The following is a 25,893-nucleotide window of genomic DNA, read 5'->3' as shown; positions in this document are numbered from 1 at the left end:
TCGGTTGTTTACTTTGGCCATGCAAAAGCTCTTTAGTTTAATTAGGCCCCAGCTGTTTATCTTTGGTTTTTACTGCATTTCTTAGCCACTGTTAATTTGGGTCTCTTACATGCAGCTGACTCCTTATTCTAACCAATCTAACAATTTAAGAACTAATAAATGGTAGCAGGAATGATACAAAATGAGCTTACCACTGGTAGATAATGACCAGGTCCCAGAGGAAATTAAGGTGCTTTAATTAGTTGGGTGGGCAATATAAGAAAATATCAGTGTAGCCATCTATTATACAGAAGGATATGCCATAAATAGTAATAGAATTTAAAAAGTGTATTGCTTATCTGGACTTTAATATTTACCATCTGGAAACCACATCTCCAACCCTTGTTGTGTAACATTAGGATATTCATTAGATAACCTATTCTTCAAACAGGTGAGCAGCTGTGAATATGCTAAAAAGCTATCAGTGTTGCTAGTTTCACATTACTTATTATAAACCACCCATTTATGTGAAATGGAAATAAAAACATGCAGAAATTCCCTTGGATCTGAGAGTAGGGTTTCCCCTAGCACAATCAATTTTGTGGTTAATTTGGTTAGGTCAGCTAAGATGCTAGCCAATCAGAGGTTAGGAGAGAAATGAATTTCCTAAATAAATATGATGCCCAAAATGTGTTATCTAAAGAATTTATCAGGCTCAAAGTCTGGTCCAGGAGTGACTTAGAACTCCATTCTATCACTATGAAGAAAAGTGGTGTTCTTTTCGTCTTAGGCTTCATCTTGCTGGCTCTGATTGGAGTTCAAGGTAAGAGGTTCTGAGTTAGGTTGTAAAGAGAAGTGATTTACTGTAAAAGAATCTTGATTAGCCAGATAAAGTCGAATGTTCCGCCTGCATTGAAGAGTAATATTTGGTCACTTATAAAAGCTTCTCAGTGACATGATCAGTTATCCAAAGTTCATAACTTAGATCTGCCAAGTCAAACACAACTCTTTATAATTTAGGTGTATGAATTCCTAGTAAGTGTTGAGTAAATGTTCATCGAACTGGGTGATAATGGGATGAAACTCTGTCGCCTAAATTATTTTCTTCTCCCTGATACTGTTTTTTGATAAGTATGTCTGTGGATAACCAGTTAAGGATCCAACCAACAATCAGAGAGGTTGTCCCTATTCTATTTACTATCTTTGTTACCTTGGGCAAATTACTTAATCTTTCTAGACCTCAATTTCCTCATCATCTGTAAAATAGAACTTTGTAGTTATACCTTTTCTGACTACTATATAATCTATGGCATTTAGTATAGTAAGTACCAAGTAAATATATGAATTTAAAAATTAAGATAATGTATTTTAAGGGGTTTTCAAAAATTTAAAACACTATTGAAAAGCAAGGCAGTGGGGAGGAGAAAAGATGAGGAGGGAGGTGGTGATTGGTTACAAAGGAGTGCTTTCTGTTCAACACCAACACCAGTTTCATTCCCTAAGGTCAGAAAATAAATAATAAATGGCTTTAGGAGGTGCTTAAGAAACTGTGATCAGCATGGCATACATGAATTAGGTATCTGTTTGTCTTGTGATAGGCATTTATTAAATATTGTGGAAGTCTCTTTTGCTCCCAAGGACATAAGATGTGGTAGTTAAGAGCAACACCTTTGGACTCAGAGAGACCTCGGCTAAAACCCTGCCCCTGCTCCTAAAAGCTGTATGATTTGGTTCTTTGTTTAACCTTTCTGAACCTTAGTTTCCTTACGTATAAAATAGAGATGATACCTCCTTCAAAGGTTTGTGGTGATGATTTTTAGGCACTTGGTAAATTATAGCAATAATCATGACTCAGTCAGATGTATCATTTTGATAGATCACCTAAACTGAAACATTGGACTAAACCAATGTGTTCTACTTTTTTCTTTCCCTTAGGAAACCTAGTAATGAGGAAGGGTCGCTGTTCCTGTATCAGCACCAACCAAGGGACTATCCACTTACAATCCTTGAAAGACCTTAAACAATTTGCCCCAAGCCGTTCCTGTGAGAAAACTGAAATCATGTAAGTAACAACCCAGCTAACATGCATGCACCATATTGGCAAGAACATTAAATTTAGGATGTTTTACCCTTGGAGTGCTTGCCCATAGAAACACTTAAAAATCAGATGGTTAGCCCCTCCATAAATTTGGGCAGCCCCTTTCTTTTTTCTCCTTAAAAATACAAGGAATTTCTGGTAGATTAGGACCCAAGAATGATGTATTACCAAAGTAACACATGTTTATTGTAGAAAATGTTTAATGCAGATGATACAATAGAATAAAATAAAAATCACTCATAATTCTATCCTCAAGTGACAAATACTGTTAACCCCTTAGTATACAATCTTCTAAATCTCCCTTATTTGCTTCATGTGCATGTAACATAGATATGTATTTACATACACAATATACAAACACAAAAATTAAATCATATACTGTTTTGTAATCTGATTTTTCATTAAAACTATATCATGAACATTTTTTTATGTCAGTAAATCTCTAATAATGTCGTTTTTACCTAACGTCACTTTTATTTTTTTTTTTGATGGAGTCTTGCTCTGTCACCCAAGTTAGAGTACGGTGGCAGGATCTTGGCTTACTGCAACCTCTGCCTCCCGGGTTCAAGCAGTTCTCCTGCCTCAGCCTTCTGAGTAGCTGGGATTACAGGCGCCCACCACCATGCCCAGCTAATTTTTCTTGTATTTTTAGTAGAGACGGGGCTTCACCATCTTGGCCAGGCTGGTCTCGAACTCCTGACCTTGTGATCCACCTGCCTCGGCCTCCCAAAGTGCTGGGATTACAGGTTATAGGTGTGAACCACCATGCCCAACCACCTAATCTCATTTTTAATGGCCTAATTTTATTTCATCATATGGATAAACCATAATTTAGATGACCAATTATTGTTGTTGGAAATAATAGATTATTTCCAAATTTTTGCTGATGAAATAAAACTTATTATGGCAGTAGTGTGACTGTAATTCTTTCCTATGGTACCTTTCTCGAGATTAGAATTGCTAGGTTAAGGGATGTGTGCATGTTTTAAATCTTTATAGATCATCCTTGACCACTCTTTTTCTCACACTATACAGAAAAATTAGAGAAATATTTAAATTATTTCCAGACAGTCTACTGTAAGTAATTTCTAAAATTCAATCAGGGGTGGGCATGGTAGCTCATGCCTGTAATCCCAGCACTTTGGGAGGTTGAGGCGGGTGGATCACAAAGTCAAGAGATTGAGACCATCCTGGCCGACATAGTCAAACTCTGTCTCTACAAAAATTAGCTGGGCATGGTGGCATGCACCTGTAGTCCCAGCTACTTGGGAGGCTGAGGCAAGAGAATCACTTGAACCCAGGAGGCAGAGGTTGCAGTGAGCCAAGATGGCACCACTGTACTCCAGCCTGGCAACAGAGCTCCATCTCAAAAAAAAAAAAAAAAAAAAAAAATTCAACCAGTGGCTCATTTTGTCCTAGGAAATAATTTTAAGTAGTTTCACTAGAAAATTCAGCAAAATTTATAGTTATTTTCATTATTTCTGAAAAAAAGCATTTAAGTTATTAATGAGAAAAAACTGTCTCATTGCTATTTCCTTGGCAGTGCTACACTGAAGAACGGAGATCAAACATGTCTAAACCCAGATTCAGCAGATGTGAAGGAACTGATAAAAAACTGGGAGAAACAGGTTGGTGAAAAAGAGGAACAACATTTTCTTCCTTTTAGAAATTAACTTTGGAAAACAAAGAATCTGCATTTTCATTAACACTATAAGAATACATAACTTTTAAGAATACATTTTTCATTCATATTATGGTGCTTCTATTTTGTTCCTAGGACAAAATTATGTTCCTACATATAGTATCCCCTCTGTCTCCCAGCAGAAGAATGTGTGTTCCTTGGAGGGTACAGAGCTTGTCCTTATTTAATATAATAAATATGTAATTCATTGAATGGTAGACACAGAGGATACAAACATAGTAATGTATAGTCTTTTCCTATTGTAGCAAATATATGCTAATAATTACAGTACAATGTGAGAAATATAAAAGTATGCACAAGAATCTTGCAGATATAGAGGAGGGAGTACTTTGCTGGGGGAACAGGGCAGGAGAAAGTGTTAAGGAAGATTTCTCATGTCAGGTGATATTTGATTTGGGTCTTGAAGGATAAATAATTCGCCAGGAAGGTAAGAACAGTGTGAGCAGAGCAGAGAATCACGAGAGAATTTGCTGTGTTCAGGGAGCTTCCATTAATGTGGCTGGAGTTTGTGTGAAGAGGCTGAAGGGACTGAGGTAGAAAAGTCGGTCAGGACAAAGCAGGAGGAATCCTGCATGGTATGCTAAGGAGTTGGTATGTGAGCGGGAGATCGGGTTCTGGAGTGTGACAGACTGCTGGTTCTGCCACATTAGCTGTCTAGATTTGGGCAAGTCACCCTCTCCAGGCCTCAGCCTCCTCCTATGTAAAACATGGAAGATAACATTACCAACCTCAGAGGGTTGCAGCTGGGGCAGGTGAGTGGTAAGCAAGGTTGCGGGGAGATGTACTAAGCCAGAAGAACAGACAAAAGACAGCCAGTTAGAAGGCTGTTGTCTCCTCCTCAAAGTGAGCAAAGTAGGGAGAATCTAAAGGAGCCCCTCTGAGAGTGAAGTGACTTTAATGTGGTTTTCAGGATGAAGAAAGACCATAATCAGGAGAGTGAGTACAAATATAAGTGAAAATTGTAAGATTCAGAAACATTGCCCTTTTTCCCTTCTCACAGGTCAACCAAAAGAAAAAGCAAAAGAATGGGAAAAAATGTCAAAAAAACAAGAAAGTTAAGAAACTTTGCAAAGTTAAAAAATCTCAACGTCCTCATCAAAAGAAGGCTGCATAAGAAACCACTTCACCAATAAGTATTCTGTGTTAAAAATGTTCTATTTTAATTAAATCGAGATCATTCCAAAGGAGGATGGCATGTAATACAACGCTTGTTAATTTGACTAGAAAATTTAAAACATTTCTCTGAAGTTATAACTAAAGCTAGAAAGTTGATTTTGAGAATCCAAATGTTAAGAATTGTTAGAGGCCATGATTGTCTTTATTCTTCTGCCACCTGCCAACTGAATTTCATCATGCTTAAGGCCGTGATTTTAGTAATATCCATGTCCAGACAGATGCTCAGACAACTGCATCCCACACACAACAGCTGCCTGGAAGAGCAGCCCTAGGCTTCCACACACTGCAGCCTCCAGAGAGTATCTGAGGCACATGCCAGCAAGTCCTAAGCCTATTAGCATAGCATGCTGGTGAGCCAAACAGTTTGAAATTGAGCTGGACCTCACCAAGCTGCTGTGGCCATCAACCTCTGGATTTGAATCAGCCTACAGGCCTCACATATAATGTGTCTGAGAGATTCATGCTGGTTGCTGTTGGGTATCATCACTGGAGATCACCAGTGTGTAGCTTTCAGAGGCCCCTTTCTGCCGTTGGAAGCCATGTGATTCTATCTTGTCTGCTCAACGCTTTGTTATTGTTCCCCTTTGCTTCATTCAAGTCAGCTCTTCTCCGTCCTACCACAATTCGGTGCCTGCCTCCTCTCCAGTGCATATGTTACATGCTCTGATTTATCTGTGTCGACTCCTTTCTCACCTTGTCCCCAACACCCCACAGAAATGCTCTCTTCTCCCTATTCATCCTCACTCAAGCCAGTCTTCAAGGCTTAGTTCAAGTCCTGCCTCTTACATAAACCTTTCTGGACACATATATTATCTTAAAATTCCTATTTCACTTGGGTTCGTTACCACATGGGTGAACAATGAATGGTTAACTAATTCCTGTGTGTTTATCCTAGCTCTCCAAACAGATTGTCAGCTTCTTGAGGGCAAGAACCACGGTTTATTTCTGTGATTCTTCCACAGTGCCTAATAATACTGTGGAATTAGGTTTTCATAATTTTTTAATTGCTGTCATTACAGGCAGGAGGGCAGTCAGACCATTGTCTCAGAGCAGGTGCTGGCTTTTTCTGGCACCTCCATGTTGGCTAGCCCCTGGTTAACCTCTTACTTATTATCTTGGCCATTCACTGCAGGGACCAGGGATGATGTAACATCCTTGTCTTATTATGACAGGATATTTACTTAGCTTCTCCAACAATAAGAAGCACGTGGTAATAATAATAAGGTTGCAGATATTCTGGACTGTTTTTAGAAAATTAGAAAATATAGTTTCCCGAAAATCACAGAATCTTACAATGAAAAGGGCTCTAAGATCTGTCAGTGACCAACCTTTTCCCAACCATACAAAAATTCCTTCAGTGCCATTCCCAGCAAGCTTCAGCTTTCTATGATCCAACAAGATAGCTACCAAGATCATTTTCAAAACTTATTTTAAGCAAATATGAATTTTATTGTCCACTTACTTGTTTTGCAGTTGTATGGTGATTATCAATTACCACACAATCTCTCATGAAGAAAGGGGACAGGGAGGTATCAAGCACTAGAGGGAGCAGCCAGGTCAGTTAGTGGAGGTATGATTGGTGCCCAGTTAGCCTCTGCAGGACATGGAAACCTCTTTCCAGAGAAGGTTCCGTGAATTGTGTAGGAGAGGTTGTCTTTGGCCAGAATTTAAACATATACTCACTTTACCAAATTGTATCACCCCTCACACTGCTGATGATTTAGAGTGCTGCAGTGGACATCCCACCTGAATGTCTTACCTAATCATGAAACTCCCTAGTCCCTTCCATGTAACTTCCTTGAAAAATCTGTTTCATAAATTTGAGAGTCTGTGACCCACTTACCTTGCATCTCACAAGTAGACAGTATATAGCTAATAACCAAAGACCACATATTTTCACTAACACACACATTGTAATCATTTATTACACACACACACACACACACACATATACTCTCAAAGCAAATAATTTTTAAGTTCAAAACAGTATTGACTTGTATACCTTGTAATTTGAAATATTTTCTTTGTTAAAATAGAATGGTATCAATAAATAGACCATTAATCAGAAAACAGATCTTGATTTTTTTTGTCTTGAACATACCCTTCAACTATTGAGTGTTTAATAATAAATCTCATATGTCCTTCTTATTTACATTTTAGCTTTCTCAAATAAAGTGTAACAATAATTGAGATAACACATGAAAGCTCTTTAAAGGGCCTATTGGGGACAGGAATAAAAGTAATGACAACCCTATGGAAAATATGACAACACTGCCTTACGACAACATTGACTTAAAAGAGTTAATGTGGGGCCGGGCAGCTCACGCCTGTAATCCCAGCAGTTTGGGAGGCTGAAGCTGACTTGAGGTCAGGAGCTCGAGACGAGCCTGGCCAATATGGTGAGACCCCCATCTCTACTAAAATTACAAAAATTAGCTGGGTATGGTGGCATGCACCTGTAGTCTCAGTTATTTGGGAGGCTGAGGTAGGAGAATAGCTTGAACCCGGGAGGCAGAGGTTGCAGTGAGGTGAGATCGCACCACTGTACTCCAGCCTGGGTGACAGAGCGAGACTCTTGTCTCAAGAAAAAGAAAAATGAGTTATGTAGAATTCAATCAATTTCCTAATCATCAAGAGTAACACTATTCTAATGAGGTATGTACCCAGGAAGCCAACATGTCTTCTTTTCTATCTCCTAAAATTGTATGTGTTTGAATATTATAAAGCCTCAAGTAGTTACGATGGAGACCCAAACACTGAACAATTTAAGGGTCCAGGAAACTGGGCTGGAGGCATTACGCAGTGTGGAGTCTCTGAGAAGGTTGAGAGTGGAATGAAGAGCATCATCCTATACGCTTGACGGATGCTTTAGAGGCCAGACAGGTGTGATGTTTGGGCAGATTAACAGCTGCTAATGGTAGACATGAATTCTCGCAAGCACCTTCACCTGAGAGGCAGTAGGAGGACTCTGGAAGGAGCTAAGATCCTGGATTCTGAGATATCCTGCTTAGAATCAGTGCCCACTACTTATTAGCTGTGTGACCCTGGTTACAGAATAATATTTCGCCTCACAATGCATCAGTTTCCTAATTCAGGATTGTTGTGAGGAGCAGGCTCAGCATAGGTCCTGGTGAAGAGAAAGTCCTCAATGTTGTCCCAGACCCTCCTTACCCACTTTGCTGCATCTTTATAGCAGCAGATGGATCCCATGTCTCATATAGAGAGAAATGTTTCCAGCACTGAAAAAATCTGTGGGAGAAATGAGAGTAAAAGCCTTGCTGACCAATGTTCAGTATCTATATTTTTATAATCCTACTCTAGGCTATCATTGTCTGTTTTCTGGGCTACTTCAGTAGCCTCCTGTTTTCCCTGTTGGCTCTTATTCTCAGCTTTTCTCTTGCTTCCCTAACTTCCATGACAAACAATAATCTTTGGAAAAAAAAAAATAACTTACAGAATGCCACCACATTGTTTAAAATCCTGCAGCTTACAATTAAGTGAAAACATACCATGAGCTGGCCTCACATGAGCTGGTCTCTGCCTGCTTCTCTGATCATGCTCCCTCTACCCACCTTTGCTGAGCCTTGGCATCATCTATTTTCTGTATGTCTCTTGAGCATACCAAGTTCATTGCCTTCTCGGGTTTTTGCATATGCTGTTCCCCGTGGTTCTGGTTTGTACTACATCAACTTGGTTGGTCTTAGAACTACATTTCCCAGAATCTCCTTCCCTGTGTGCTTCTATGTTAGAGTTAGCCAAAGAAGAACTCATGCGTCACAAAAGTGAAGGAGTGACCCTTAATCTTGATTAGACATTTTGACAAACATGCTGGTAGCCAGTGGATCCCAGCTTGCCCTTGCTCTTTTCCTCCATGTTCAGCTTATGCTCAGGACTGCTGGCCTCATGATCAGTGGTGGTCCCAGGCCCCCCACCAGATATTTGGCAGTGGACCCACAGAGGCAGTAGTTACACAGAAGCAAAAGACCCCATAGACCCTAGCAGCCCCAATTTGGCGCTGAACAGGCTTAACTTCTTGGATTTTCTCACAAGCTCTGATTTGTCCAATTGTCCCAGTGCTTCTGATGGACCAGTCCCTGATTCTTCCTCTGATCCCCTGACTCTACCTTCCAGACATTCATTTCCTGAGATCCTCCCTCATCTGTGAGATCTGAATCCTATAGCAAATCTTTCTCTTCATAATACTCATAGTGGCTCTGCTTCCCTGAAACACCTGGGCCTACGCACACTTCTTTGCATAGCAGTTCTTGCCTCATCACTTAAGTTTCAGTTTAAATGTCACTTCACAGAGTCCCCTTCCCTTATCACCCTTAGCAAAATAGCCACACTTTCTCCAGACTCTCTCTCTATGGTGTGGTTTCCACAGTGGGGTGTGTGTACCTTCTGGGGTTGATGAAATGAAAATATTTAGAAATTACATTTTTGTCTAAAAAATAAGAAAGAACTGAAAATTGACTGTAAATCATTTGTCATGTGCTAATTTCCTGAGGAAAAAGTGAGACCTCCACAACTGAGGGGCAAACACACGACCTCACTCAGTTACTCAGCTTCTGCAGATTGTAACATGCGTTTCCATTTATGTGCGTGTAGTTAAGGGGATTTAAGGATTACAAGATAGAGTGCTCACTCAGCCAACCTTCACAAAATGGGCAAAAGGCTCTAAAAGGCTCTTCCTAAGAAATTCTTGTGGAAGATCATATTAATGATGTGAACATAAACTAACAAGAGAATAAAATATACATAGATGAGATGGGTGTTCTAATTTTAACCAGAAGGGTACACAATTTTAAAAATCTGATGGCTATAGCCTGTTTCATTTTCTTTTATCATGATCATATACAATGATCAAACCATCACAATCTAAAATTACCTTTTTAAAAAAATGTGTGTGCTTATTTCTTCCCCCCTACCCTATCACATGTACAAATTTAGGTTCCTTGCCCATGGAAACTTTGTCTTCCCCACTACTGCATGCTTAGAGCAGTGCCTGACACTTAGGAAGGTCCTAATATGTAATTTTTTAGTTGATTGACATATGCTTCACCCTAAATTTTCATTTAGGTCTTTTTCAAATCAATTTCAACTACTCTTGTCATGCTCATCTCATGCTCATTTCTGCCCTCAGCTTTGCTTGTTCTTTTATTTGCCCTGTCCTACTTTCTACCCCTCATCTATCTGGCTCCTACCCACACAAGATTCAAGTCCCACTTTTCCCATGACTCCATCCAAGAATGCTCCTGGCCACACTGATATCGACCTCCATGCCCTGTCATAAAATGACTTTAACTAGTAAGGATTGTTCTATGATTAAAATCTCCCATTATTTTGCTATACTAGAAAGCAGTCTGTACCTGAACAAAGTTTATACATTAGAGCAATGGATAAAATATTTAATCTGTAAACTGTACTTATGAATTTAGATGCTAGTGGCCAGGTACCATGGCTCATGCCTGTAATCCTAGCACTTTGGAAGGCTGAGGTGTGTGGATCACTTGGGGTCAGGAGTTTGAGACCCGCCTGGCCAACATGGTAAAACCCTGTCTCTATTCAAAAATACAAAAAATTAGCTGGGTGTGGTGGCACACAAGTAATCTCCACTACTCAAGAGGTTGAGGCACAAGAATCACTTGAACCCAAGAGGCTGAGGGTGCATGGAGATCATGCCACTGTTCTCCAGCCTGGGCAACAAAGTGAGACTCTGTCTCTAAATAAATAAATAAATAAAGAAAGAAAGCTAGTGAGCTGTAGGTCAGTTAATTGGGAGAAAGCTATTTGTAGTTCTTTTTTTCTTTTTGAGACAGAGTCTTGCTCTGTCACCCAGGCTGGAGTGCAGTGACACGATCTTGGCTCACTGCAACCTCCGCTTCCCAGGTTCAAGCGATTCTCCTGCCTTAGCCTCCCGAGTAGCTGGGACTACAGGTGTGTGCCACCACACCAGACTAGTTTTTTGTATTTTTAGTAGAGACAGGGTTTTACCATGTTAGCCAGGATGGTCTCGATCTCCTGACCTTGTGATCCACCCATCTCGGCCTCCCAAACTGCTGGGATTACAGGTGTGAGCCACCATGCCCAGCCCTTATTTGTAGTTTCTTTATCCTTACTGGGAAACTGGAAAGTTGTCTTCTTATTGGAAAGGAAGATAAAGGGAGACTACAATCACAGATACTTTAGGTACTGTCTCGTTTTTGGCCTGTATAGAGAGAGGTTGAGATTAACTGAGAAAGAAAAACAGGCAACACTTCTTAATAGGGAGTGGAATTATATCCCAAGTCATCACAAGCCAAGATGTCACTTGAGGCATTTGATATCCCCATTGGTTTAAAGTTCTCAGGAGGGAACTTCAAACTTTTGATGCTACATTTTAAGGAGATGAATAAATCACAAAGGATCAGTCTAATCTAAGTCCATTAATAAGATTATGAACTATGGCAAACTGATAAAAGATTAGAGGGAAAGGCATCAAGTTATACCTAACTATTTGCTTTCTCTAAAAGTCTGCTATACAGATTTTTTCTTTTATTATTTTAAAAATTTTTCTTTTTTTCTTTCTATTCTAAATATTTTTTTCTTTCTATGCATGGGATGTTGATGAATATGCAGATTAAAAAAAATTCTTCCTTTAAATATAATATACTGTTTCAAGTCAACAGTTTTAATAAAGAATTTGTTTTGCTCAAAGCCAAAAAGAAGGAATGACTTGCTGGTATCTCCATTTTCAGAGAACTAAGTCTCGGCCTCTGCTTTCTGCGTACAGTGTAGGACCAAGTAGGTACAGCTATCTACCACCAGCTTTCTTTACCATTGGAGTAGATAACCTGAACTTTCTCTGGAATGAGGAAAATCACATTCCAGAGAATCACAGTCTATTAGGTAAACGATCAATGTCAAAGCATAAAACAGAGAGGAAAATATTGTGTTGCTTAGAAAAAGAAATGCCAGCATTCACTTTTGCAATATCGAAATCCTCAGAATTTACCTCAGGGCAGATGTCTCTTTTGTATGGAGACTTTGACTAGGGAGAGACGGCCTAGGAGTTTTGATGGTTTGGAAGTTAAAGAAAAACTAAGCTGAATTTCTCTGAATAATGAGAGGAGCAGGAATGATCTCTGGCAACTAGGGAGAATGTTGGGGATCTTGGATCAGCAAAAAGAGAGGCAGTGGAGGGCAGCAAGAGGCCAGGGCCTGTACCAATGGCACCAAATCTATCAGGGTTGATAGATTTGTCTGGAAGCAAGGCCAAAAGCTTTCACTGTCCACAGGAGCAAAGAAATACATGGGTTTGTGGGGGAAACTCATAATAAAGCTGTAAAAGAGAGAGAGGAGAAAGAAAGTACAATAAAAAATTAAATTAGCTTTAAGAAGGACTAGAATTCTTCTGTATGAGATTTCTGTTGAGTTTGTGGACCTGTCAAATCATGTGACTTTCCTGTTAACAAGAAAAGCATGCACGCCCTCTAGTGGCTAATATAACAGTTTTTTAAAACAACACCTATAATCCCAACATTTTGAGAGGCTGAGGCGGGAGGATCACTTGAGCCCAGGAGTTTGAGACCAGCCTGAGCAACGTAGCGAGACCCCCCGCTCCCCATTTCTACAATTTAAAAATTAGCCAGGCATGGTGGTGCATACCTATACTCCCAGCCACTTGGGAGACTGAAGCAGGAGGGTAGCCTGAACCCAGGAGGTTGAGGTTACAGTGAGCCATGATTGTGCCACTGAACTCCAGCCTGAGTGGCAGAGCAAGACCCTATCTTAAAACAACAATAATAAAACAATATATTTTAATCGGAAGAGGATGAAGACATGAATGGCGTTTCTGAACACAGTATTACTAGTTTCCAATGAGAGAGAGAAAGAAAGATTCACATGTTAGTCACTTATTGATTTTCAGGTAAATTTTATCTGTATATGTCCAAGATATTTTAAGTTCCTGCTTTAATAAATCACACAGTTGAAGAATTTGAAGAGCCATTAGAGATTACCCATGCATTCATTCATTCATTCAACAAATATTAACTGATTACCTGTTATATGCATGCATTGCTTCAAGTGTACAAGATAGAATGAACAAAACAGTATTCATTAAGCTCATATTCTAGTGCAGAAAGACAGGCAATAAAAACTAAGCTAGTAAATATATATCAGAGGCTGATAAGGGCTATGGAGAAAATGAAGCAGGGGAAGGGAGTGTTGGGTGAGCAGAGGGCTGGGAGGTCAGGGAAGACATCTCTAATAAGTTGTCATTTGAGCAGATACTTGAAGACAGTGAGAGAGCAAGGCTTGTGGCACTTCAGTCAGAGGAACAGCAAGTGTGAAGGCCTGAAGCTTGACACATTTAAGGCAGCTAGGGGATCATTAGGGGACTGAAGAGATGTAGAGTAAGCAAAGGGGAGAGTGATGGGAGAGGAGCCCAGCGAGATAGTGTGGGGACAGATCATACAGGGCTTTGGGCTGCTTAACAAAGTACTATAGACTGGATGATTTCAACAACAAACATTTACTTCTCACAGTTCTGGAGGCTGGCAAGTCTAAAATCTAGGTGCCAGCAGATCTAGTATCTGATAAGGCACTCTTCTTGACTTGTAAACAGATGTTTTCTCGTATCCTCACATGGTGGAGATCAGAGAGAAAGGAGGCAAGCCTTCTCGTGTCTCTTCTTATAAGGATGCTAATCTCATCATGAGTGCTCCACCTTTATGAACTAATTACCTCCTAATACCATCCTGCTGGGGTTAGAGTTTCAACATATGAATTTGGGGCGACACAATCACAGTTCATAACAGCCTTCTTTGCCACTGAAGAACTTTAGCTTTTACTCTGAGTGAGAAGGGAAGCTGGAAGAATAACCTGATCCATTTAAGGCTCTCTCTGGCCACTACATGGAAATACAGTGTAGGAGGGTAAGGCAAAATGCAGAGAGCCCAATTAAAGGTCAATTACCAAGTATGTTTCCAGGAGGAGGGAGAGACTGGCTGTGTCCAATGTTGCAGGTAGGATAAATAATGAAAATTGATGTGATTGGTGATCTTGATGAAAACATTTTCAGTGGAATGCAGAAGCAAAAGATTTATTGGCAGTTTCATTCTTTTTTTTCTCCCCTTCTTTTCTTTTTTCCATTTCACCCAAAGTAGAATGATTGGCAGTTTCTTAAAAGTTACACGTAAGCCTACCATATTGATCAGTTATTCTACTCCTAGACATTTACCAAGAGAAATGAACACTTATGTCCACATAGAGACTTGAAGGCTCAGCATCATGGCTCAATCCTGTAATCCCATCACTTTGGGAGGCTCACTTGAGGCCAGGAATTCAAGACCAGCCTCGACAACATAGTGAGACCCTGTCTCTACAGAAAAAAAAAAGTTTTTTTTTTAATGAACTGGGCATGGTGGTACATCACCTGTAGTCCCAACTACTAAGGAGGCTGAGTTCAGGAGTTCAAGGCTGCAATGAGGTGTGATCATGCCACTGCACTTAAGGCTTGGTGACAGAGCAACACACTATCTCGAAAAAAAAGAACATGAATGTTCACAGCCAAAATTGGAAGCAACCCAAATATCCAGCAACAAGTGAATGGATAAACAAATTGTGATATGTCTATATGATGGAATACTACTCAGGAATAAAAGGAGTGAACTATTGATACATACAACAACATGGGTACATTTCAAAATAATTATGCTAAGTAAAGAAGCTTGACCCCAAATAATAGGTACTGTATGATTCCATTTGTTACAATCCAGCAAATACAGACATGTCTCTGGTGACAGAAAGCAGATATATGTTTGTCTGGGAATGGTGAAGCACAAGGAACCTTTGGGGATGAAGGATATATTCATTATCTTGATTGTGATGATGGTTTTATGGGTACACACATACGTCAAAACTTACCAAATTGTTTACTGGGTAGTTTCTTGTATATCAATTGCATCTTAATAAAGCTGTAAAATAAATAAATACATTATAATTTTAAAAATAAATGATGGGATCTCACATGGAAGCAGAGATGTTGGCCTTAGATAGCCAAATAAATATTTAACATCTTAAATACATATATATTCAGTTAGCCACTCTTAGTGTTCTCATTTATCAAAAACAAACCCTGCCTTCATTGTTGCTGGAGGTAAAATGAACTGATCCGTATGCCCTCCTTAGAATAGCAACTAAAGCTTTTCATTGTCAGGACTATAGAACCTCTCCCATCTCATTTTTCTCAGCTCCTTCCCTGCTGCACCCTGCCCTCCCAACCTTTAGTCACACCAAACTTGTGGCTATTATTTCAATATGCCAGACATTTTCAAGTACCTGTACATGGACTTTTGTTGTTGTTGTTGTTGTTGTTCGAGACAGGGTCTCACTCTATTGCCCAGGCTGGCATGCAGTGCTTCACTGCGAACTCAGCCTCCTGGGCTCAAGCAAACCTTTTGCTTCAGCAACTGAGTAGCTTGGACCACAAGCATGCGCCACCATGCTTGGCTAATTTTTTAGTTTTTTGGTAGAGATGGGGTCTCACTATGTTGCCCAGGCTGATCTTGAACTACCTGACTCAAGTGGTCCTCCCACCTTGGCTTCCCAAAGTTCTGGTATTACAAGCTTGGGCTACAACATTCAGACAGATTTTGTTTTGAGAATGCTTTTTTTTTTTTGAGATGTAGTTTTGCTCTATGTTGCCCAGGCTGGAGTGCAGTGGCTCACTCTTGTTCATTGCAACCTCTGCCTTCTGGGTTCAAGCGATTCTCCTGCCTCAGCCTCCCGAGTAGCTGGAATTACAGGCACCCGCCACCATGCCCAGCTAATTTTTGTATTTTTAGTACAGACAGGGTTTCACCATGTTGGCCAGGCTGGTCTCGAACTCCTGACCTCAGGTGATCCACCTGCCTCGGCCTCCCAAAGTGCTGGGATTACAGGCGTGAGCCACCGTGCCTGGCTGAGAATGCTTTTTATGCCCTCACTGAAACAACGTAACCAAAAAAATTTAACTTAAATCTATGCTTTTTAAAAAAGATTTATGGCTTACATTGATTTCTTAACTTCGCAGGTAACTGATTTGATAATTAATAAATAAATGATTCTCCAAATGTAGCTGAATAACATGGTTTGCGGAGCGTTCTTTATTTTGCTTGCAGATGTGATTACAGAGTCGTTTTGTTTGGGGCTCATTTTGTCTTGTCACAGATAAGGTTGGTGTTCTGCAAAATGGTTTTGGTTAAGCAGAACATTACCGTCTAGCTATCATGCCAGAGCAGCAACCAGCTACCAGCTGTTCGGCTATGTTTTTCTCATGTAGTTACAATCAAGACTGCTTAGATTGAAATCTCATCTTCCTCACAAGCTGTGAATTGAGGCAGTCAACCTCCCTAAGCTTGTTTCCTCTTCTGTAAAATGGAGATAAAAATAGCACCTATTTTAGAGGGCTGTTCTAAGGATTAAGTTAACACAAGTGCTTGGAATAGTGCCTGGCACCAAGTGGATAATTAGGGATTTTTTTTCTCTAATTTTTGTATTAACTGTACCCTACCTCATTCATTCGACCCTTATTGAGTTGTGTACACCTTGAGATTGTAGATTCCCTGCTACTCAGAGCAAAAAAAAGAAAAATTAAAAAATAAAAAAAGAGAGAGAAAAAGAGAGATTGTAGAAATGTATTCCCCCTTTCGAATTACCAGGATCTAAATTAAAAACTCTGTCTGTGGAGTGCTTACAAAGCTTATAACAATGGTTAAATTTTAACTATGGATTAATTGCACTTTGTAATGGTCAACATGATCACATTTTATCCAGCACTCTTGTTGGGTCACGATAAATTGAAACAACCAAAACCAAAATAAAAACATATTTAAAAATCATACAGATTAATTTATATGACCTTCATTGCTCTTTTTCTCCTCTCTAAAAGGGAATAGTGCTATGGTTCTTTTCGGTTTCTAACTTTAGACTGTGGGATTAAAAATAAACGATTAATCCTCATTTTTGTGATTCATATGGGTGTCGGGATGATGAAATATAATAATACACGTGAAAAAATTTACATTTTAGATCCTTTCAGAAACGCTAGGCAGTAGTAGCAGCATATGCCCAAGGGCGAGGGGCGGGACTGGGGTAGCTAGTTCTGCCGAGATATCACAGAGCTTTTCAGCGAGAGTAAATTTGACACTCCGAGGCTTCCGTAGCATAGCTCGCTTTAAGAACCACTGCGGTGCCGTCTGTAGAGTGTCTCCTGTGCTGTTTCCGGTCGTACACGGAAGCACGAGTCCAAGCTCCAGCTGGCAGAGATTGGCGGCTGCTGGCAGTCTCGGGTCTGCAGCCACAATGGCAAGCAGAAACAACAACAAGCTGCCCAGCAACCTGCCGCAGTTACAGAATCTGATTAAGCGAGATCCGCCGGCCTACATCGAGGAGGTGGGAGTGCGGAGGGGCCGACGCTAAGAGGCCGGATGGTGGATGGTTGAGAGGCCGGAGGGGGGAAGCATGGAGTGGGGCTGGGATCCAGGCTCGCCGCGTGTTCTTCTCATAGGTTCAGGGGTCCTTCCAGAGAAGAAGTTGGGAAAGGGACATGCTTTAGGATTCTCTTGAAAATCTGTTGCCCGTTTGGATTTTCTACCTGCCCTGTAGACTCTGCTACCGCGAAACACCTTTAAAACCATTTTGTTTTAAGATTTTTCTCCGACGGCACGGAGGTGGAGAGAGAGACAAATGGGCCGCACTCAACCTCCAACTTCCACGCAGGTTTCTCAGCCTCTTTTCAGAAATCCCAAACTTGAATTAGTGGGTAACACCGGATGAATCGTATGTTAGAACGCTTTCTATTGACGTCCGATTCTGAGAGTCTGCTGTGTACCCTGGACTGTGCCGGGAAAGAGTGGGGGGTTCTCAAGAACAAGGGACAGACTCGGGAGCTTACTATATATGTAGTTAAGCCGGGATTCAAACTTATCGGAAACTGGCATGACACGGACGTCAGAATTAGCTTCGGGAAAAGATTAGGTTGAAAAATTAGGCCCTCATTGTGATGGGCTTTGTATACTAACCTCATATAAGTTGTGAACATTAGGGATGTTTGAACCGAGTACCGACAAAATGAAAGTGATTTTGATATGTTAATCGGGCAGGTGCTTCCTTCGGGCACCCATTTATCAGACAGGCATTAAACAGGTATCTCTGCTAGGCATTTGCTGCAATTACGTGTTTGTGCTGCTTCCTACCAGCTTCCTACCAGATTGTGATTTGTTCGGTGGCTAACACAATTACTCATTTTTTCATTGCCATTCTCACTTCTCTCCTCCCCCAAATTTCCACATGTAGATATTTTATGAGTGCTTTTTTAACACATGGCAGTCTCAGTGGCTTAGGTCACCAGTAGAGAGAGCCTCTCTAAGGATCAAGGTAGTGTAAATAAAGAGTAGGAAACAATACAAGAAGTTAGGTAGCATAGGCAAGACCTTGAGATACTTAAAGCACCGTATAGCCGTTTGCAAAGAAAGTGATAAGTTGAGAGTCTGTATAGTTCCGTTAGATAACCTACTCCTGACTCTGTTGTTAACCAGTTGTGTAACTGAAGTGGGTTAATCGTTGAGCCTGTGTGAGTATTTTAATATGTAAGAAGGGAATAATAACTACCTGTTTAATTCATTTAACAAGTATATATGTAAAATCACATATGTAATACCTACTGTGTGTTGACATAATTCTAGGTAGGCACTGGGGTACAATGATGAATAAGACAGATAAGAATGCATTTTTCTCTTGTACTTACATTCAAGTGAGGGTAGACTTATGGTAAAGACTATGAAGAAAATAAAACCAGATAGGAATAGGTTAGAATTGGGGGCTGCTGGTTTAGACCCCGTAAACAGGGAAGGTGGCTCTGCAATGATGATACTGAGCTAGGTAGGTCAAGAGCATTCTAGATACAGGGAATAGGAAGTGCAGAAGCTCCTGGTGGAAAAAAAAGCAGAGAAGCACCCAGTGTAGCTAAAGTGTAGCCAGCATAGAAGAGGGCATTGGAAGATTATATAGGAAACGCAGGCAGGGGTCAGAATAGTCAGGGCCTCTTAGGCCCTGGTAACGAGTTCGGATTTTACTCTGAGTGCCTGGGGAAGTGATTGAAGAGTTTTAAGCAGGAGAGTGACATGATCTAACTTATATTTTTAAGAATTTACTTTGGAAGTTACATGTGGAGTGGATCGTAGAGGAGCGAGACTGGAAGCAGGGTAACTAATATAATGGATCTCAGAATAATCCGGGCAAGGGATGGTGGTGTCACTGGAATTATGGACAAAGATTGGTGCTGTTCTACCTGGAGGTAGAGCTAGTAGAACCTTCTGTTGGAGTGGATGTGGGGAACAAGGAAGAAAGAAGGAATGAAGGATCACCCAGGTTTTTTATTTCTGTGTCTAGGTAGATGATAGTGCCATTTACTGAAGTTCATCCATATGACAAATACTGTTGATTACCTGCTATATGTAAGGCACAATGCTGGACCCTGGGACTATATGGTAGAGCTGTACTGATAAAAATCCTGTGCTCATTAAATGACATTCAGGTATGGGGTGATATACAATAACAAGTAATATAGTATGTTAAATAATGAAAATGCTGTGAAAAGAGACAATAGGAAAGTACTTATGAATGTCGGGGATGAGATGAGTATTGCAGTTTTAAATCAGATAGTTAGGGAAGGTCTTGAAATAGTAACCTTTGAGTAAAAACCTGAAGAACATGAGGGAGAGCTGTGAGTATGGTTAGGAAGAATGATCTAGGCAGAAGGAACAGAAGATGTAAAGACTCTGGGGCAGGTATGCCTGGTGGGTTTGAGGAACATAAAGGCCAGTATGGCTCCAAATGGGGAGTGAGGAAAGGGGGAGAATTGGGGATTCTACCTCCCAGTGAGATGGAAGCTTTCACAGGGTTTTGAGTAGATGAATACATGAACCACCTTATATAAGAACAAGATCACCCTGACTTGTTTTGAGAATAGACTGTATGTGTATGTGGGAGGGCAAAGATAGAAGCAGAGACACTGCATAAGAGGCTGTTGGAATTATCCACAGCAAGAGATGATGCTGGGTTGAGTGGTGCCAGGTTGGTAACAGTGGAAGTAGTAAGAAGGGTGATTAGATCCTGGATTGGGTAGGTAGAGAAATCCTTGGGGATTCCCGACATTTAGGCCAGTGAGTTTCTGATTAACTAGAAAAAGGGACTGAGAAAGCAGCCAGTGGAAGTTAGGAGGAAAACCAGGAGGTGATCTGGAAGGTGAGTACAGAAGATATTCCCAAGGGAGGGAGAGGCTAAGCTTGTCAGATGCTGATGAATCAAAGAAGATAAACACTGAAAGTTGACCATTAAATTTAGCAACATGGGGCCGGGTGTGGTGGCTCATGCCTGTAATCTTAGCACTTCACCTGAGGTCAGGAGTTCGAGACCAGTCTGACTAACATGGTGAAACCCTGTCTGTACTGAAAATACAAAAATTAGCTGGGCGTGTTGGTGGGTGCCCGTAATCCCAGCTACTTGGAGGCTGAGGTAGGAGAATCGCTTGTACCTGGGAAATGAAGGTTGCAGTGAGCACTATTGCACTCCAGCCTAGGCAGCAAGAGTGAAACTCCATCTCAAAAAAAAAAAAATTTAGCGACATGGATGTCATTGGCTACTCTGATATGAGCAGTTTGGGAAGAGGAATGGGTGCACAAATCTGATTACAGAAAGTTTAAAAGCAATTAGAGTATGATTCTATGTATATGAACAGAATATGTCCACAATAGGTGAATCTATATAGACAGAAAGTAGATCAGTGGTTGCCAGAGCTGAGGGTAAGGGGAATAGGAAATAAGTGCTAATAGATTGAGGTTTCTTTTTGTGGTGATGAAAAACTTATAGTTGTACAACTTGGTGAACATACTAAAGAGCTGAACTGTACTTCAAGGGGTAAATTTTATGGTACATGAATTATATCTCAATTTAAAGGTTGTTTTGAAAAAGGAGGGCAATTAGGCAACATATGTGGACAACTCTTTAAAGGACTTTTTCTGAAAAGAAGAGAGAAATTGAGTAGAAGGTAGAGAGTAAAGTGGAATCAAGAAAAGTTTTTTTTTTTTTTTTTTTAAATAAGACAGAATCTTGCTCTGTTGCCCAGGCCAGAGTTCAGTGGTGTGATCACAGCTTACTGCAGCCTGAACCTCCTGGGCTCAAGCAGTCCTCCCGCCTCAGCCTCCTGAGTAGCTGGGACCACAGGTGTGTGATCACCATGCCCAGCTGACTTTTTTGTAGAGATGAGGTCTTGCTATGTTGCCTAGGCAGATCTCCAAGCTGAGACCATGCAATCCTTCTGCCTCAGCCTCCCAAAGTGCTGGGATTACAGGCATGAGCCACCGCGCTCAGCCAATAAAGTGTGTGTGTGTGTGTGTGTGTGTGTGTGTGTGTGTGTGTGTGTGTTTTAAGGTGGCCAGAAAGAACAGCATATCTATATACTGTTGGGGCAGAACCTGTTGAGGCAGGAAATGGGAGGTGGGGACTAGTGGCGCAAAGACCTTGATTGAGTGACATTACAAGGTTTAGAATCTAATGCATACCTGGAAGGGCTAGGCTTAGATGGTGGCCTGATAGCTTTTATAGGAGAGAAGGTAAAGTAAATGAGCACAGGAGAAGGTAAGTGGTTAAATGGAAATTATCCTCAGATTGCTTATATTCCTAGTGAAATTGGAGATAAGATCATCTGCTGAGAATGAGGACAGGGAAAAAGTGAGATTTGAGGACAGAATGCAAAGTATGAAATGGTTGTCCAGGAAAGTGGGAAAGTGAGGGGACTGGAGAAATGTAATGAGGTTGCTAGAGTACACTCAGGGCTTATTTGAGGTTTGTAGTTGTGAGTATGATTGGAAGCTAATTGGGAGGCTAGGGCAGCTGGATTGATTAAACCCAGGAGTTTGATGCTGCAATGAGCCACGATGGCACCACTGCACAGAAACCTGGGTGACAGAAGGACCTTGGCTCTAAAAATAAATAAATAAATAAAATGACACCAATTAGCCGACTTTCTCCAACCATATTCAGCTCTGGGAGTATAGCTGTAGAGAAGGAAAGCACAGGGTGGGCATTTTACCAAATGGGTATAATGATAACAGAAACGGGCAAGTGAGTTGAGGTATATGCATGGAGGTGATTATAATGATTGATCATGAAATTGAAGCTGGATAAGAAGGGAAGTTGGGGTGGGGGTTGGTTAGGTGAAGTGGAAAGGTAGTAGACTCAGTGGACTGTGGATTCTGATGAGACTAAAGTATCGTTGGAGTTTGGAAAATCGGAGTTGTAGTTAGAGAGGAATATACCTCTAGTTGAGATTATGAAGTTGTAATATAGTTATTGGTAATGACAGCGTTTAAGGTGTGACCATGGGAGTGAGTGCTGAGATACAGTAAGTTCAAAATGATTAGAGAAGAAGAGGTCAGGGTGATGAGGGGCCAGGTTATTGTAAAGACCCTCCACGTGGATACAAAATTACTAAGTACAGGTATTATAATAGGAATTGTGTTAGAGGGTGAGAAAGCAAAGAGCTGAAATGTTCAAGAAATGTGGGGATAACCCTAGTCCTTAGATGACTGCAAGGAGGAATAGTGGGTCTTGTGGCGTAAGGTTCAAAGCTGGGGTGAGGACAGTTAAGAAGAAAGAATATTAATCTGGAGGGATATAAGTCTCTGAAGTAGCATTGGCGAACAAGGAGGACTCCTACTGACTCATCCGTGCTGGGAGAAAGAAAACAACGTAGGAGTGTGTCAAGAAAAAACTGCTGTTCCCATAGAGCATCTGAATGACTGGGCTGTTTAAAAGAGGTTTAGATGCCTTGGCCCCATGCTAAGAGTTTCAGGATTCTAGTGGTATGAGGATTACAGTGAGGGAGATGAGGGATGGCTGGGGAATATTGGGATCTTGTGGTGACTGATGCACATAGAGCGTAATGAGATTAGTCCTGATCATCTCAAGTCAGGTAAATTGTGTTAGCTGGGCCATGGGTGGGGTGTGGGAAGAAATGGGGTGAGGATTTTGTCAGGAACATGAAGAGTTCTGCGGCCCTCTCCTCATTCCTATTCAGTGGAGTTGTTGGGTCAAGAGAGAAGTGGTTCTATCTGAAGCATGTAGGGACTTGACTCCTGCTCTTGGAAAAAGCAAGAGGCCTGGCAGTTTTGTTGGGGAAATCAAGTTATGTTTTTTGACCATGCTAAGTTAATGACATCTGTTTAGACACCTAAACAGAGATGTCAGATAGGTGACTGGATATATGAATTGAGAGTTCACTGGACCAGGTAGGGATGATGAGAGAGAGAGAGTGAGTGAGTGTGCGTGTGTGTGTGTGTGTGTCTTACACACAATCTAAAGATGTGGACTATGGGTGGAAAGTAGTTAGCTGTAAGGCGTGGAACTGAGGCCTGGTGAATTCCAATGTTTGATTATTGGGTTCCTATTACAACTAAACATAAGTAAATGAGATGATGTGCTTAAGGAGCTTAGTACATAACAAGTGCTGAATAAGGGGAAGCTATTATTATTTCCATGTGTCTCTTGCTATTGGCTGTTAACACATCCTGTCTAGAGCTCTAGCATAAAGTTTTAATTGATATTTCAAAGAACAAGGGAGCCGAGTGCTATGGCTCACACCTATAATCCCAGCATTTTGGGAGGCCAGGAGTTTGAGTCCAGCCTGGGCGACATAAAGAGACTCCGTCTCTACAAAAAATAAAAATGAAAAATCAGCCAGGCATGGTAGTAAACGTCTGTGGTCCCAGCTACGTAGGAGGCTGAGGGAAGAGGACCACTTGAACCCAGGAGTTTGAGGTGGCAGTGGGCTATTATTGAGCCACTGTAATCCTGCTTGGGTGACAGAGGGAGACCTAGTCTCTAAAAAAAAAAAAAAAAAAAAAAAGGTGCCAAAATAGATATATAGACCAATGGAACAGAACAGAGGCTTCAGAAATAACATCACACATCTACAACCATCTGATATTTGACAGACCTGACAAAAACAAGCAGTGGGTTAAGAATTTCCTGTTTAATAAATGGTGTTGGGAAAACTGGCTAGCCATATACAGAAACGTGAAACTCGACCCCTTGCTTACACCTTATACAAAAATTAGCACAAGATGTATTAAAGACTTAAACATAAGACCTAACACCATAAAAATCCTAGAAGAAAACCTAGGCAATACCATTCAGAACATAGGCATGGACAAAGACTTCATGACTGAAACACTAAAAGCAGTGGCAACAAAAGCCAAAATTGACAAACGGGATCTAATTAAAACAAAGAGCTTCTGCACAGCAAAAGAAACTATCATCAGAATGAACAGGCAACCTACAGAATGGGAAAAAATATTTGCAATCTATCTATCTGACAAAGGGCTAATATCCAGAATCTACCAGGAACTTAAACAAATTTATAAGAAAAAAACAACCCCATCAAAAAGTGAGTGAAGGATATGAACAGACACTTTTCAAAAGAAAACATTTATGCAGCCAACAAACATGAAAAAAGCTCATCATCATGGGTCATTAGAGAAATGCAAATCAAAACCACAATGGGATACCATTCTCATGCCAGTTAGAATAGTGATCATTAAAAAGTCAGGAAACAACAGATACTGGAGAGGATGTGGGGAAATAGGAACGCTTTCTCACTGTTGGTGAGAGTGTAAATTAGTTCAACCATTGTGGAAGACAGTGTGGTGATTCCTCAAGGATCTAGAACCAGAAATACCATTTGACCCAGCAATCCCACTACTAGGTATATGGCCAAAGGATTATAAATCATTTTGCTATAAAGATACATGCACATGTATGTTTATTGCAGCACATTCACAATAGCAAAAACTTGGAGCCAACCCAAATGCCCATCAAATATAGACTGGATAAAGAAAATGTGGCACATATATATCATGGAATACTATGCAGCCATGAAAAAGGATGAGTCCATGTTCTTTGTAGAGACGTGGATGAAGCTGGAAAACATCATTCTCAGCACACTAACACAGGAACAGAAAACCAAACACCACATGTTCTCACTCATAAGTGGGAATTGAACAATGAGAACACATGGACACAGGGAGGGGAACATCACACACGGGGGCCTGTCGGGGCCTAGGGGAGGGATAGCATTAGGAGAAATACCTAATGTAGATAACAGGTTGATGGGTGCAGCAAACCACCATGGCACGTGTATACCTATGTAACAAACCTGCATGTTCTACGCATGTATCCCAGAACTTAAAACTATAATTTAAAAAGGTTGGGGGGCAGGATTTTGACTGGAGAGCTTCATATACTTGAGATATAATTTACATTTCTGACCTGTTACCTATCTATCTATCTTTCTTTCTTTCTTTCTTTCTTTCTTTCTTTCTTTTTTTTTTTTTTTTTTTTTTTTTTTTTTCAGAGTTTTATTTTGTCACCCAGGCTAGAGTACGGTGGCATGATCTTTGCTTACTTTAAACTCCGCCTCCCGGGTTCAAGTGATTCTCCTGCCTCAGCCTCCCAAGTAGCTGGGATTACAGATGCCCGCCACCACCATGCCCGGCTAATTTTTGTGTTTTTAGTAGAGACAGGGTTTCACCGTCTTGGCCAGACTTGTCTCAAACTCCTGACCTCGTGATCCACCTGCCTCGACCTCCCAAAGTGCTGGGATTACAGGCATGAGCCACTGCGCCCAGCCCGACCTGTTATTTTTCTACTGATCTGAGTGCTCTGCGTACATGGACATGGTAGTAGGGGTCATTTATTTTTATTTTTATTTTTTGAGACAGAGTCTCTCTCTGTTGCCCAGGCTGGAGTGCAGTGGCATGATCATAGCTCACTGCAGTCTCAACCGCCCCGGGCTCAAGTGATCATCCCATTTCTGCCTCTTGAGTAGCTGGGATTACAGATGCACACCACCACA

General features: G+C 40.9%; 2 protein-coding genes across 3 annotated transcripts in view; both read left to right on the top strand.

Annotated features, from left to right (window-relative positions):
• The first annotated feature begins 670 nt into the window (after positions 1–670).
• Positions 671–7,027, top strand: CXCL9 (C-X-C motif chemokine ligand 9). Its single transcript, XM_032261052.1, has 4 exons — positions 671–802; positions 1,915–2,041; positions 3,621–3,705; positions 4,780–7,027. Exons 1-4 carry the CDS (start codon positions 739–741, stop codon positions 4,891–4,893), a joined length of 390 nt encoding a protein of 129 aa, XP_032116943.1. The 5' UTR covers positions 671–738; the 3' UTR covers positions 4,894–7,027.
• A 10,166-nt stretch (positions 7,028–17,193) lies between these two features.
• SDAD1 (SDA1 domain containing 1) overlaps positions 17,194–25,893 on the top strand; it is a 35,980-nt gene continuing 27,280 nt past the window's right edge. Inside the window, exon 1 of one of the 2 annotated variants that reach the window (XM_032261047.1) lies at positions 17,194–17,372. In XM_032261047.1, coding sequence (XP_032116938.1) covers positions 17,283–17,372 — 90 coding nt within the window. In that variant the 5' untranslated portion in view covers positions 17,194–17,282. The remainder of the gene's footprint in view (positions 17,373–25,893) is intronic. The other variant, XM_032261048.1, reaches the window with a different exon arrangement.

Source organism: Sapajus apella, unplaced genomic scaffold, assembly GCF_009761245.1.
Source record: "Sapajus apella isolate SASKATOON/1434 unplaced genomic scaffold, GSC_monkey_1.0 scaffold121, whole genome shotgun sequence".
NCBI lineage: Eukaryota > Metazoa > Chordata > Mammalia > Primates > Cebidae > Sapajus > Sapajus apella.
The sequence above is the reverse complement of the archived record's forward strand: the minus strand, read 5'-3'. Positions and strand labels throughout refer to the sequence as shown.

Bases quoted from the DNA above. Each gene is read 5' to 3' on its own strand.
- CXCL9 (XM_032261052.1), top strand. From the start codon at position 739: ATGAAGAAAAGTGGTGTTCTTTTCGTCTTAGGCTTCATCTTGCTGGCT. The intron at 2,042-3,620 runs GTAAGTAACAAC...TTTCCTTGGCAG, and splicing joins TGTGAGAAAACTGAAATCAT to TGCTACACTGAAGAACGGAG. The intron at 3,706-4,779 runs GTTGGTGAAAAA...CCCTTCTCACAG, and splicing joins TAAAAAACTGGGAGAAACAG to GTCAACCAAAAGAAAAAGCA.